Raw genomic sequence first — 16,095 nt, forward strand, 5'->3', positions numbered from 1 at the left:
ATAACAGGTCAGTTTTCTTAATTAAACTAAGTTTAACCTGGTTATCACAGTTTGACTATCGCTTCTGACATCTCGTTATAAAGACTTTTCCATGCATTTAGGAATACCATTTCAAAATAAAATAAAAAAATCAAGAGCCTGAGGTAACGTTTAGAGTTTGCTTCTACTGAGTCCGTACTTGCTTTCCCTTTTTGACCAAGTAACTTGTCGTAGCTAGTCGTGAGCAAATAAAAAAGTTGACTCTAAAAGATGATTTAAATCACTGCACATCAATTATTGAACCGTTTGCATTTTTAGTGTTCCGTTTAAGATTTTATCAGATTTTTATCAGATTTGCTCGATAGGTTGAAATCCTATTTAAACTTCTGCGGAAAGTTTTAAGTTTGCACCAGGAGGCAAAATCTTCAGTAATTTGGGATGTACACTGGTACGGAGCGAGCTCCTAAGGGTCTTCCATGAACGGATTTTTCGTTGCCACACCGAGAAATACTGAGGCCGATTAATGTAGTCTTTGACGACATTTGACCTGTGTGAACCTGAATCGCTTTCTTTGCTGGAGATTTTCGACAGCTACAACTTATCAGACGCGTACATGTATCATGTGTCATGCTATCTCATGACCTATGACGTAATGGAATTGAAGGGATTTCCAAATTCACCGGAAGTAATGCTGTTTTTCCAGCCCGAGTACAAATTTCTTGCTTCCAAAATTTTCTTTTAAACACTGGTGATGTTAAATGGAAATATCAAAACTTTGCTAGGTAAGTGTTTTTGATTGAATAATATTCAGCAATAAACAACAAACTATCGCCTTCTATATTTCTGCTCCCGGTTCCCGCCCTCTCCCTTCCCCTGTTCTCCCGGGCTCCTGCCCCCTGTCCCCCTCCACGTTTTGGTGACGGTGGTAGATTTAGTAACTAGGCGATTTTAATACCATGATTACACAGTTACGCAATGTTTTATGTTTATGATTTTCCTACTTTTAAAATCTTGCACAACGGTTATAACCTGTGAAGTGGGGTGAAAGCTCTGAGTGGATAGTGGCCTGTGTATCGTATGGTATCATACATATCCTGATTATCACCTTACTTGTTATCAGAACTGATCGACCAACAGGAGGCTCACAGCACAAACTGTGTATCTAAGCTCTCTGAGTACCAAGTCGACACATGGCAAGTGAGTTAAGCTGGTTGTCTTGCAATCGAAAAGTTGTTGTTATATTTGATGTCAAAACCATTATTTCTTTGGTTTGTTTCTTTAACTCTTTCCCTTCAATCTTAACCGGTTAAGGTAATTATAAAACGGGACGATAGTCATCTTGTAAAATATAATCAGCCCGGCTCATCTAATAGTTCCCACATATCTCTCTCATTAGGTTGTAGTACTACATTTGGAGCGAGTTTTGTGGCCCAATCACTGAGGATGGTGAGGTAAAACTGTCGCAATCACGGATCACTTTAATTTCGGCACTCACGCGAGTCACGTAAATTTTCATAGTATGATGAAAGACAAAAACCAATGTGATTACGAGGGTCAGTCAAGGAGTCAATGAGAACTATTAGTAAAGCTAGGCAAACTGCCCAAAGCGCGGGAAAAAGTGAGCAGCGACTAGTCTTAGTTTTGCATTTGAAGCGAGTTTTCTGGCCCAATCACCAAAAATGGTGAAGGAAAACTGTCGCAATCACGGATCACTTCGACACTCAATTGAAATGGCCTCATGAACACAACAATGATCATCACATCCTTTACAACAACAAAGTTTATTAATACTTAACTTACAGGTTTTTCTTTTCATACTTTGAAGCCACTGCATAATTATCTCAAAACCAACATTCATAAAAGAACATTAAAAAATAATATGATAAGTAGCCAACACATAATTACAGGTTTTTTTCATACTTTGAAGCCACTGTAAAATGATCTCAATAGTAATGTCAATACAAGAGTATTACAAATATAAGAAACCATCTAATAATAACAGGAAGTTATGAGCATAAACTTTTAATGGTTTTTTTTTATTTCAGAGCCACTGCATAATGACCTCAATACCAATGTCAGTACAAGAGTCTTACCTATAAAATGTTATGCAACAAAGAAAAAAACTTCATGTGTGATTGACAAAAAAGACTTCAACTGCACCAAGAAAGAGTTTCAAGCTTAAATTAATGAGAATGACTGACATGTCACAGATTTGAAAGGTCAAGTTGAATCGTTTATGTCATTATTTCTGTGAGGTTAAGTTCTGAATATATATTGAAGTCACTCTGATTGTCTCTCAGTCTCCATTACAATGTGTTCCCCCAACATCAGCACCAATACTGATTCACTTATAAACCAAATTGCCACATGTGCACATGTAACCACTTAGCATGACTGTTGACATTTGCTTTGCTTTACCTCAAAAAATCTTCAAGAAGTAAACAAAGTTTTTCTTCATTTTTAGGCAAGTTATATTGACAAGAGAGTATTAGGTCTTTTACTTGTGAGTTGCTATTTGAATAGTAGATCTTTTGAAAATGAGAAAAATAATTTGGAATGTGTTACTTTAACAGTGGCTTCATGAATAGTGCAGGAAAAAAGTGCTTTTGTACAGATGATAAACTTCACAAACCATAAGATGAACTAGTTATAAAATATTGTTTACAATTAAGACAGGAGATCTGTCTTATCAAAACTACTTAAAGTACATCATTTCAAAATAAGGAAAAGGATTTGGAATGTGCTGTTATTACAACTTACAGTGGCTTCATAAAAACTCCAGGAAAAAATTAATTCTTAAAAATTGAAATCCCATTAAAAGATTGAAACAAGAATGCACCATGACTTGTTTACAAAAAATATTTTGGACTGTTTATGAAGGATTATTTACAATGGAGAGAGAAAATGTTTCATTAAAAGAATTTTTCTTTCTGAATATAGAGCACTCAATATCATATATCATTTTTAGAAAAATCATACTTAAGATACTGTTATAAATGAACTTATTAAAGAACAATTTGTTTGAAAAAAGAGTAGCAGCATGTTCTTACTAAAAGGCAATTCTTGCCACAATTTTTTCACAAGAATCCAAAACACAAATGACCAATATTCCAAAATAGTAGACGGATTTTCATTCATTCTGAAATGCAAAAAAGAAAATAAACCAACATAAGAACATCTGCACCACTTCATATGACAGAATTATAGACAGTACATTTTATTGCTAGATTGTAGTAATCAGCCTTGAATTTCAGCTAATTAAGATACAATATTGACTGCAATAATATGAAGTGTTAGAGCCACAATTAATAACTTGAATTTCAAATTAGTTAAACAAATTCACCTGTCAGCACCTTAGGAAATGTGAAGACAACACTTTGGAGTATTTATATATATACAGAATGATGTTAGGGTGTAAAGGGTTAAGAATCAAGGCTCACTAAACCAGTCCCAATAACACTAAACTGAGAAAAAGGAGGAGAAACAACTGAATACTTACCTTCCACTTCTGAAAGGCGTCTCAAATCTGAACACAGCAAGTTAAGACAATTTTCAATGTTATTTCCTTTGTCACTATATTGGTGAAAGGAAAACAGAAAATCAAGCAAATCTGCCTCAAGCTAAATACAACCTTTAGTTTAGCAGAACCACTACAGTCTGTGAAAAACCCAAATAAAAAACAAGGACAAACAGTGGAACTTCTCGATCTGTAAATCAAACATTATTCATTCCATTGCTCACATTTTTATTATTAACAATAATAAAAATGAATCCAGAGGAACTAATTAAGCAATATATGATAGATAGATCAGTTATCAATATCAAAGACAATTGGTAAACATATATAGGCACCTGTGCAGAGTTTTTGGATCATGGATTACAATGTAAGACTACATTTAAGGTCATAATGAACATGTTTATTTCGTTTCTAAAATAAATCTTCATTACTTACAGGGCAAGAAGGTCATCTTTTCTTTTCACCACTTTGGAATGGAAGCTATCCAATATAAGCCAGCCTTGGTTTAAGCTTTCAAACTCTTTTTTGTGGTCTACAGACAAAAAGAAAACAAATACATTGTATAAGCTGTGTAAGTTAAGCATGGCTTATAACACCTGAAATAAGTGTAAAAACTTGCAGTATCTCTAGTTTGGGGATTAGCTGTTTTTTAATATTTTTAATGCTTTCACTCCTGAGAATGATCAAGACAGAATTTATCCTTACAATATCAAAAAAATAGCATTAGTCCATTCAATACCAATTTTACTGATCTAATATCATAAGAATTGTACTGCAGACAGTAAAGAGAATTATTTATAAGATCCTGGAGTAAAAGATTTATAACTCATTAGTGGGGAAAAGAACTTAACATAAGTTTTTTTGGAATTCCAAGGTATTTCACTTGATCATTTTGGAAATGGATCACCCACCTGATGACATGGCTCTCTGCATTTCAAGTTTTACTTTTGAGCGGACTTCTTCCAAAGATAATAATTCATCTTGAACAAGATTCAGTTCTTCTTCAACATAACAGGCCAACTCTGAGTGAAGCTGGCTTCCACTTGAGGCTGAACAAAAAAGTTAACATCAATAATCAACAAAAATAGTTGTAATTCAGAATAAAAAAATGTAAAGTTATGATTTTTATTTAGTGCTTATAGCTCAAGGTTCCAAGGAGTCTTACAATAAAATTGTTTGATTGAAAATAAATTAGATCAAACAGGAGAAAAGTATTCAAATTTAAGCCCCTTTCCATTTGGAATGGGAGGCTGGAAATCAAAACAGAACTTACATGAATTTTCATCTCTCTTGGGAATGCACTTCTCTTTTGTTGCAACTTCATCTTCCTTTATGAAAACTGTTTCTCTGTAAACAGTTTCTGACAAGGAGTCCAGTGCTTCTTCATCATGTACAACAAGATGTAATACCTCAGGCTGTTCATCAATTTGAAACCTGACAGTTTTATGAAGGTTCCTTTTACTCTGCACCTTGTTTTTCTCTTCACTCTCTAATGGCAGACCCTGGCTAGCAGGTGGGTGTGTTTGGGGTGAAACAGGGCTAAGATGTGCATGATGAGGTGAAGACTGCCCCCCGACCTTTCCTGACCCCACTTTGGTATTGCTGCCAGATGAAGGATTCACCTGAGCTTCAGCATTTGGGAAGATGCCACCTTGTTGTTCAATAGTTTCTTTATCTTCCCCAACAGCAATGTCTGTATCACTTGAGCAGCCACGTTTCCTGTGCCTTCTTCTTTTCAAAGATTTTTGTTTTGCTGTCTTTCCTTCGGCTTTTCTTCTTGCTTGTTCCTCCCTGACCTCCTGCATTATCTCTTCCCATATCTCTTCATCTGTGGGACTGTAAAGGTAATGCAAAAGAGTTAATGGAATTTCACAATACAATTACTTTTAGACAAAACAAATAATAATTGCATGAATAAAAACCATTGAGCAAGTAAACTTTAGATTTTAGTTGACCCTTGTGATTATGCAGCAAAAATGATAATATCTCACTTTGAAAGTTTATTGATCAAGTTCATGGATCTAAAATAACATTATGATAGTAACTGACCTATAAATGCCAAACATAGGCTAGATGATCATTACAATAACTAGCTATGGAAATTACTGAAGAATACTCACTGAATGACTCCGTCATCTTCCTGGATAATCCATGATAATTCAAACTCAATTTTGCCACAAACAACTTTCTTGATTGCTGGCTTAAGGGTGACAGCAACATCCACTTTTCCAGGCATCTCTGTAATATAATTGCTGATATCAATACAGCCAGTGGCCAGAAGCTGTTGACAACCACTAGGAGACACCTAATGATTTCAAAGAAGCAAGAGGAAGATGAACAGTGTTCAGATTTACTCCAAACTGTGTGGAGTGAAAATAATATCAAAGAGCGACTACATGCTTGCATAATATTGAAGAGGGAAAAGCTTACATTACAGATGTAAATATTCCACTGCTTTTCCTGATATTCTGTCATTTTATCCACTGAGTTCTACAAATACAAATAAATATTGTTTTAAAATAAAGAAACAAACTTGATAACAACAATATTAGGGACCTTGAATGAACCACAAGAACAATGGAATCGAAGATGTGGCAAAAAAAAAAGACCAAATGAGCAGAAAAACAGCTAAGCACTAGCATTTAGAACTTTTTTATGTTGAAGTCAAATCAAATTTGACGTGGTCTGTGTACAGGAACACTGACAGAAAATTATTTCACTTTCAATATGGAACTCAATGTGGCTCACACACATTATACAGAGGTTGAGATGTGGCACTGTTAGAGACAGTAAAAGCATTCATGCTGCTATTAAGGAAATTCCAAACAAAAATTTAGATTTATTTTTTAATCAATTTGTCTTCCTAGGCAACTCTCCTGACTGGTTAAGGTCCCTATTAATTTTGCCTGTGCATTGTCTTTTAACCTACAGGAAGTGTTATTGTGAAATAAAGTTCATATAGTGGTTTTGGCAACGCCAGTAGGGGAGTTAACACAATGAACCAAGGCACGTCCAGATAATGAAAGGCTTTAATCGCAACAGGGAAACTAGACTCCGAACGAGTAACAGACAATATGGCCGACGCGACGAGGAGGAAAGCCGTCCAAAGGGCATGCTCAACCCAGATACCGCTGACCGGTACTGGCGTGACTTCTTTCTTCTTTTTTTTTTTTTTTTTTTTTTTTTTTTTTTTTAAGGAGAAACAAGAACTAAAAACAATTTAACATACACTTAAGACTAACTAACAAATTGACACGCGCGGGCGAGTCAAAGTTCAGAGTTTAAAGATCGGTGTTCAAAGTTCAGTGTCATAATCTGCAAAACGAGAAGGAGGACGGCGGGTGCGCGATGATCTCCGTAGGGCAGGCGGAGAAGGCACCGCTGAGGTGGCTGCATACTCCACTGGGGAAGGATCAGGGCAGGGCGACTGTGTAGCGAAATCATCCATGGTATGGTCAACGGGAGAGGCAGGGGCTGGACTGTAAGACTGAGGGTTGACAACTGGTGGGTGTGTGGAAGCTGCGATGGCCTCAGGGATGGCAGGCAAAGAGGGGGGAGGGTGAGTCGTTGTAGTAGGACCATCTTCGTCGTCGGAATCAGAGTAGTGTTTGCGTAGGGTCGGAGAGGCACGGAAGGGATCACCCAAGTCAGATGGGACCTTGAAGCACTCAGATAGCTTGACATGGTACGATGAACTTCGCAACTGGGATCCAATGAACTTTTTGATGTTGCAGAATGGAGGATCAATGGCTACAACGAGATAGCGGTCACGAGCACGAGACTTGTTGAGGTCAGAATGAAGGTACACAAGATCACCAATATCGATCAGGGGGGTAGGACGCCTTGACTGACCAGGAGCTTTGGAACGTTCACTGAGGGGATGGTTGGAGAGACGCTGTTCATGCTGGAGGGAAATTAAGTGGTCATCTGCGAGGGGTAACTGCTTGTTTGAGAACTGATCCCGCTGGGTCCACATTTCTCGAGAGGAAAGCCCTCTTGAACGGATACGTGAGTTTAAGGCTGAAGTGGCTACGGCGAGGGTGAGGGGAGAGACAGAACTACCGAGAGGCTCCTGACGTAACAGCTCATTCTCCAATTCCTGGACTGCTCTCTCTGCAACGGGGTTCTTGTTGGGATTTTTGGCATGGCCAAGCTCAATTGTGATTCTGTGTTTCTGTAAGAGTGAATCGTTGACAAGGGCCTTGAATCCGGGAGCGGGGTCGGTGCGGATCACAGCAGGTGGACCATCCATTGGGCGCATTTCCACGCAAAGCTTTATAATGGCGTCACGCAAAGTTTGGTGGCGTTCGTTCTCAAGAAAGAGACTGGACGTGTAAGAGGTCACTGTTTCACGGAGTACAAAGATAAGTTGGCGAGAACGTTTTATGACATCTGCCGCAAAGGACTGCCCAATAGTTTCAGGTGGAGGCGAAGTGGACTGGTCAATTCGTGCTGTTGGTGATCTCTGAATTGCTGCACAGGAGTGGCATCCATCGGAAACACGGGAGACTGCCTTGTCCAGGTCGAGGGCGAACAGATAACGCTTGGCAACCATTTTTAACTGGTGACAAGAAGGGTGGCTGAGCTGAATGTGAAGGGCTGTCAAGAGGCCATCCAAGGCCTGGCGAGGGACAATGATACACTCTCTGGTCGGTGACAAGGGATCATGACGTTGGACGACGAGCAGGCCATCACTTGCGATTGAGGCGACCTGCAAATAGCGTTTGACGTCCTTTATGTTTGTGAGCTTCTTGGAAGGCCTTGTGCCTTGGACAAGGTGTGCGTGCGTGCGGCGTAGGTCTGGGCATTCAGACTGTATGGCCAACCAGGCCGGACGGCTGGTGAAAGGGAGGCGGGCATTGCCTTGGAGGATGTCCTGGACAGTCGCGGCTCGGACGACAGAATCTCTGGTTGAGGCGATAAACAGGCAAATCTGACAGGTTTCATTCTCACAAGGAGCAGCATTTCGACTCGCGAAGTCTGACTGGAGGATAGAGGCGCCGGAGACGTGTCGCACTGAGGCCTGGTAGCGGCTGACAACTGACAGGAAAGTAGATACGCGAGGACTTGCGGAGAACTCGCCGCGGCATAGCTTCTCATAAGCCTGGACGCATGGCTTACTGTCCGTTAGGATACAGGCTTTATTGGATGACTGGATGAGGTATGGACTGAAGTGCTTTGTAGCTGCAGCGATGGAGAGGGCTTCTACTTCGCACGGAAGCCACGTTGTCTGAGTGCCCCGCAGCTTAGCGCTGAAAAAACCGGCGATGTGTAGCTTGTTGTTGCGCGTCACATAGAGGGTGGCGCCTATTCCTGGGTCCTTGACCGCGCCATCGGTGACGACCCATAGTTGGTCCTCAGGTCTAGGTAAGGTGATAGAGAGGGCTGAGGATAGGGCCTTCTGAGCGTTATGGAATGCAGCCCTGAGACTGTCAGACCAGGTGATGGATTCTTGTGAAGTACGTCCAGCCGTGACGGCATCCAGCGGGGTTAGATAACTAGAGCACCGTGGGATAACACGAGACAGGACTTTGTACGCACCAATGAACGATCTCAAACGACCAACAGTGTTTGGCACAGGGTACGTGGCGAGGGTGTTGAGGCGGTGGGCACTGGCAGACAGGGTACCGGCGGACCAAATCCAACCAAGGATAGTGGTTGACTTGGGGTTGATTATGGTCTTGTGGGCTGACAAACGCAGGTTGCATTTGTGAAGAGCTTGCAGGACCCTCTTCCAGTTGTGTAGTAACTCTAGAGGGGTGTTGCCCCCGCAGTATAAATCATCGGCGATCTTGGCCACGACTCCATCTTGAAGTAAGGGGCCTAGAACACGGCACATAACCTCCTCTAGAGCAGTCTCTGAGCCAGGCATTCCCATAGCGGAGCGGGCATACACCCGGACGCCTTTAAAGGGGGTGGCGACACCGCAGTACTTCATGGACTCTTTGGCTAAAGGGATCTGGTAGAAAGCACTTGTAAGGTCAGTGACAATTATGTGTGACCATTGGGCGATGAGCCGTAATGTGGAGTCAACATCGGGTAGCAGGGATGGTTGTGGTTTGCTGTATCTGCCCACATCAGAAAAGGCGGTGACGAGACGGGAACCACCATTAGGCTTCTTTACAAGGAAAGATGGATTGAGGTATTCAATGGTGATACCCACCTCTTCGGGGCGGCGGAAGACGCCAAGATTCTCTAGGTCGTCAAACTTTTCCTGGAGCTCGATGAGCTTATCCCGTGCGTATTGGGGGAGGCGACCCTTCCGCTGAGGAGGTTCGACAGGACCCATGTTGACTTTGGCCTTGTATGCGCCAGCGGCTCCATTGTATCCGGGGAATTGCGGGTCAAATACAGTGTCGTACTCTGTAAGTAGTGATTGGAAGTCTGCACGAACGGTTTGGGGAAGGGTGTTGTCTGGGTCAACCTGAACGGACGCAGAGTAACGTGTACTGGAGGGCGGCAACGGGCGCTGAGCAGTAGGTGGGGGTGATGATGGGACTTCGGGGGGCTCAAAAACAGGGATGACTTGGCAGAAGTGTTCGTGGCGCTTGAGAGTGCGGGGTACGCTTGATAGGTTAGGAATCCGTATGGCTCGGGCAACGCTGGAAACGACACCAGGTTGTGGCCACAACTGGGATGGCTTCAGATTGTGTGCACTGGGTGCGTCGATGCGAGGCTCTAGTGCGTACTCCGAGTCAGAAGGTGCATCGTCTGGTAGACGTACTTCCATGAACTCTCCAGGCCACACTGTCTGGGATGGAGCGGGGGCACGTAGGACAAATGCTCTACGTGCGGTTGCATGAGGGTTGGGTGGGGATTTGGACCCATACGTGTAGACTGAGCCATTGCCTAGTAGTACCTCTCTCTTAGCGGGTCGGACAGCGATGTCATTCGTCTCCATAAAGGGGGTACCGGCAAGTACCTCAACATCAAGATTCTCAACTACGAGACCTTCAAACGCGAAGTTTGTGTGGTCCCGGGTGAAGGTGGTACGAATTTCTCCTATCACCTGGAGCTGAGACGAGCCATCAGCCTGTTGGACGGACTGGGCACTTGAGATTATCGGACAGCCGAGGTGTTTCGCGGTTGAACGGCGTATCATATTTCCAGTTGCACCGCTGTCGAGGGTGACGCGCACGACTCGATGATCATGAAAGACATCCATGTAAGGGGACTGGCGGGTCTGCACACGGTAGGCCACCATGTCCGGGCCTGGCAATGTTGTGTCAGGGTCTGGTGAATCAGAATCAGGACTGGTCTCAGTTTCTTGGTCATTGTCAAGGATGCCGGCGATCTGTCGTGCTTTCACCATGAAACGCCTGTCACTGTCGGGGAGGAAGGTACACTGACTGAGGAAGTGGTTTGTCATAGAACGGCCAGCTTGTTTACATAGAGGACAGACCTTGTCTTGGCGGGGTTGTCTGGGACGGGCTCTAGGAACACCCCTGTTACTCTGACGAGGGCGACGAAAATCGTCTGCAACAGCAGCACGCAGGATTCTGGCATCATCCGACGTGCGGATTTCCTCGAGTAAGGAATTGAGGGCCTGCGAGATCTCAGGTTTGATCGAGGCAAGAGTACGGGATCTCAACTCTGTACCATAACGCTGCTTAACCAGTCGTGGGAGACTGGGGTGAATGAGGCGTAACCAAGTGAGGACCAAAAAGTTTTCGAGTGTAGGGGTTAATTCCTCATCCTCCTGCACTGCTTGGCCATTGTGGGTTAAGCCGTTGGCACGTAGCAATGAATCTTCTACGAATGCTGTGAGGCGCTGGTACAGATCTTCGGGGCGCTCATCAGCAGCTAGGTGTATTTCGGAAAAGTCAATGAACTGAGCCCCGGTGACTTGGAAACCAAAGTGCTGTCTGATGGTTTGCCAGATGAACTCGAGGGATGTAGAGTTTTTCACCAGAGTATTTCGAGAGATAATTGGACAATAGTTGGCGATCTGTCCTAACATCAGCTCGAGGAAGTTAACCTTTTGGCGGGCTGTCAGGCGACGAGCTAATGGCACTGATTCGCCATCGTTGTGGAGACCTCGAAGCGGCTGACCCCTGGTCTTTTTTAACCATGTGAATCCATCTGCGAGGAAGGGGGCGAAGTTGCTGTCCAAAGAAAGAGTGTAAATGAGGTTTTGCTTCCAGTTTTCAAAGGAATTGATAGATTCCACTTTGGAGAGGCACCACTGCTTCGGTGCACGGTGTGTTGCAGCCATATTTCACGTTTAGGGCTCTGGAACGTGTTGACACGGCGAAGGATACACTGTTTTGGCTCACGTGGACGAGGCGAAAACTAGCCTTCTTCGGCGAAAATATGGCCTGGGTAGAACCGAACACTGCCACCACGCCAGTAGGGGAGTTAACACAATGAACCAAGGCACGTCCAGATAATGAAAGGCTTTAATCGCAACAGGGAAACTAGACTCCGAACGAGTAACAGACAATATGGCCGACGCGACGAGGAGGAAAGCCGTCCAAAGGGCATGCTCAACCCAGATACCGCTGACCGGTACTGGCGCAATATAAATTTAATCATCTGTCCTCAACCGTTTCATAGATTCAATAGCGTTTCATAATTTTTTTTTCTCTTCAGTTGCTGTGCTTTGAACTTTTACAATGAAAATTATAATAGATTTAACATTAAGATGGACTGTTTTTATTTCAAAATTTCTTAAAACGTAACGCAAATTGAATCGGAGGAAAGAGCAAGCCTATGAAAAAAGCAAAGAGGGCTTCAGTAAGTAGGTATATAGGTTTACGAAAACGATGGTTTCAAAAAGAAAACTTTGACGAAGGCAAGTCTTTTGGACTAAAATTTCGTTTCCAAATACTGTGGCACTTTAAGGAAATCTGTCCTCAAATTTCTACCTCATGTTGCCTTTGTTCAAAACTTACCTTGAGGAGAGTAAGTTTACCATCTACTGGATCAGGCTCAGGCCAAAAATGAACACCACGATAACCATTTTCAACATCTCCAAACCATGCTACAGGCTGAGAGAAAATGTAATTGCAAGAAATATTTCTTTAACTCAAACTGACGATTAAGACATCAATAACGTTTAATGAGCTAAGAGAGAAAGAACAGAGATCCAAAGTCTACACTGACTACCTTTGTACTGTATTTCGCTTTCCTTTTTTTCCAAAAAACTGCAAGCTTGTGGGGAAACCTAATTGAAGAACAAAACAAGAATGTCAGCATAATGTGAGAAAGTTGCCATAGTTAACCATATTTCTGTTCAGTACGGATTCTATCCCTGTATAAACGATTGACGTTTTACGATTCAAGGTCTGAGATGCACTTACATCTTTTGTTATTTTGGAATATGACAAAAGGCAAAGAAGTACATCATATCTTCAAGGCGGCCGCCATGATGTCTTTATGCCAAGACTGGTAACTAGTAAAACTTACCCCTCCCTCCCCCTCGCTGTTAATGATTGACCGTTATCAAAAACTTTCTCTTGCAGCACCGCCGTGAAAAATACCAATTAGCTTAGTGTTTGTTTTTCACAGAGTCTTGCAACTTCAAAGGGCAAACAATATTCAGTTTGGGAAAAGACCCTTTGTTTCTGTTGCTTAAGTCTCACGCAGAATTCAACAGTGAAATCGAACTCAGGCAAATTCTAAAACGCATATTTTTTCCTCAATTCAATTAATCCCTAGTGAAATTTATATTGTTTTTGAAATTGTACGCTTTGTCAGAGTTTAACTTTTGATCATTTTCTAATCAGAAAAGTAAAAAAAAGTCTGACTCTAGTGACACAAGCAGCTTCGAAGGCTAAACTCTTAATAGAAAAGAGAGAAAGAAAATACTTTATCTTGTCCCTTACCACCTTTTCTTGCGTAATTCAACATTCAGTAACGAAACAGATGCTGTGATTAGAAAATTATCAGCTCTTGCTTTTCCCGACGGAACGGTATGAGAACACAAGCCATTGCTGCTTCTCACAAAATCTCTCAGACGAACTCCAAGGATTTCTGCTTCGTTCATTGTGATGTCATGTTACCATGAAAATAATTGCTTCCAATGCATGTTGCGCGCGCTCATTGCACTGCATTGACTGAGGCCGGTTGGAATAACTTGAAATTTCTCCATAACAGTTGAAGTAGAAGTAGATATATGAGGAAAATAGTTGCATTGGAAAACAAAAATGTCTGCCTCTCTATATTTCTTCACTGGTGTACCCGTTTGTCTCCATTATGGTTTTAAAGTCGATTCATAACGATTTAGGTAATTGTATTTTTTGTGTTTTCTTCCTATTTATATCTAAAGGAAATATTTAACAGTCAGCTGATACAAGGGTGACACTTTGGTTGAAAAAAGGCGTGCATTTGTACCCTCTCCCCCTTGCCCCTCCCCCATCCGATCTGACCCTCTCGTTTGAACAAATCAAATTCTTACAGTGTACGGAGAGATGTGAGGTGTGATAACAATACTGAACAAGCTTCAATCCTAGCCATAATAGTGTAAACTTTTTCCCTTTCCCACCTTAGACCGCCCTAAAAAATACAATTAAAGATAGAATCACAAACTGGACAACGAGAGGTAGGCTTGTGTTTTGATAAAGCTTCATCAGAGTTTCAAGTTGGCTATTAACTTACGCTCAAAGAGGACTGGAGTGAAATCTGTTTTGATTGTACTGGAAGAGAACTTTTGATATCCTATGCTTGTCTGCTGTTAAGAAGTTACATCCATGGGAAGTTCAACGAGCTCGAGTGACACCAAAATAATTTTTTTTTTTATCTAAGGGCGTAAAATGAACCTTTCAGATGAGCTGCGAACGTTCCAGTGATTTTAATTCTCCCTGAGTGCTCTATTGTAGTAATAATCAATAAGTGGTATTTTAACACTAGAGGCACTGAATGAAAACTTGTCAATACGATAGCAATTTTGTTTTACTCCAGTGACACGAGGACGCCCTTACAAATAGCTCTTACTAGTGAGCTCTTAGCCACGCCGCAATTTGGAATGAATACGAAATTAAAATTGGTATTTGAAAGCTCCACGGAAATGTTTGTTGCTTCTAACAAACGAAGAAATTGGCGATCAGAAATCACAATGATTTATGGAAGTTAAAATAATAATGATAGTAGTTATAATACTAATAATAATAGAAATAATAATGATAGTACTGATGATAAGAATAAAGATAATAGAAGAAAACGTAATGGGGAGACGCGGGGTTTATCTTAAATGGAGATCGTCTTAAAAATTTTGTAAAGTTTTAAAACGTCAAAATTAAAGTTACACCCAAACCAAAAATTTACGCCTGGTTAATGTAAGTCACTACTATGTATCTTGGGCAAATTCCAAGGTAATTGAACAGTTTTTATCTTACGTAAATGTTTCCGCATTCTGCACCATCAACCTCTTTGGTTTTTTAATATACCCGGAATCGGTGGCATGGTAACACCACGCCCCACCCCCCCCCCCCCCCCTCATCCTCCGCCCCGAGGCTTGTGGTTTCATGTGGTTTCATGGCGCTTCTGACATGTTTCGTTGACTATGTACGAATGTTCGAGCGAACAAAGCTGCAATAAATGTCCGCCGGGCACACAACAATGGCAGAGAGATTAGAGAGCGTGGTGGGACTCTGTTATAAAATGTGGTTATTCCTCTTTGGCTGTTGCTTAATAAGATTTTTTTTGAGTAATAAAAAGTCTAGTTCTTTGACATGTCAACCGTTTGGCTTTTTTAATTATCGCTGACCGTTTCAAATGAGTTCTTGTCGATCTGAGCTGGGCCAATTGACCTTATGAACCGGTCACAACTGGAAAAAAATGGCTACAATTCTCATCAAAACCGTAAAAACAAGGTCATGAATCGTTCAAATCTGAAATGCCTATGAGGGTAACAATCCGAACCGAGGTGAGGGTATGGTGACTAATGGGAATAATGAAATATGAGAAATTGCTTTTTTATTGGCAAATCAACAGCAGAAGAGTGAGAAGATGGACTTTGTAAAAGACTTGAGAAAAGTCGTGTTTCTTTTTCATTTAAATTTATCTAAAATTATTATTGTTATTATAAATCAAAGTAAGATAAGGAAATAGCGAAAAGATCGCAATGAAAAACAGGCAACTCAATATGTTCACAATTGAATCAAAAATGATCTCGTGCCAATTTGAAAGAAAAAAACTAAGGCAATTACGTTACTCCTTTCCCTGGTGAAGTAATGGCGTGACGTTATACTCAATGAGTCCCAGTCTTCTTGTCTTAGCATTCGGTTGATCATCAGCACTGATATGGATTGATCGCAAAGAAAAGTGACGCATGCAGCCAGAAAACCACCCAACATAAATCGATCATTGAATCGAAGTTAAAACAGGTGGTGGAAAAGGGCAATGTTATTTAAAAAGAAATAAAGGAAGAAGAAACGAAAGAAAGAAGGAAAAGGAAACAAAAACAACCCAAAATAATAAAAGAGGAGAAAAAAAGGTGAGGATGAGAAAATTTCAAAAAAAGATTCCAAACCCAAATTACAAAGTACCTAAAAAAAACCTGAGTTAAAATTGAAAATACGGATTACCTAAAATTGATAAAAGTACCAAGAGATATATAACCTACCTACCTAAAATCAAACAAAAAAGCGGAAAAAAAA

General features: G+C 41.3%; 2 protein-coding genes across 2 annotated transcripts in view; both read right to left on the bottom strand.

Moving 5' to 3' along the window:
- LOC136283993 (EH domain-binding protein 1-like protein 1) overlaps positions 1-16,095 on the bottom strand; it is a 55,932-nt gene that overhangs the window by 14,154 nt on the left and 25,683 nt on the right. The gene's annotated exons all lie outside the window — the stretch shown is intronic.
- On the bottom strand, positions 6,699-11,761 carry LOC136284051 (uncharacterized). Its single transcript, XM_066173818.1, has 2 exons — positions 10,589-11,761; positions 6,699-10,333 (listed from the first exon to the last, which is right to left on the bottom strand). Exons 1-2 carry the CDS (start codon positions 11,709-11,711, stop codon positions 6,792-6,794), a joined length of 4,665 nt encoding a protein of 1,554 aa, XP_066029915.1. The 5' UTR covers positions 11,712-11,761; the 3' UTR covers positions 6,699-6,791.

The sequence above is a fragment of the Pocillopora verrucosa genome, chromosome 10 (assembly GCF_036669915.1).
Source record: "Pocillopora verrucosa isolate sample1 chromosome 10, ASM3666991v2, whole genome shotgun sequence".
Taxonomy (NCBI): domain Eukaryota; kingdom Metazoa; phylum Cnidaria; class Anthozoa; order Scleractinia; family Pocilloporidae; genus Pocillopora; species Pocillopora verrucosa.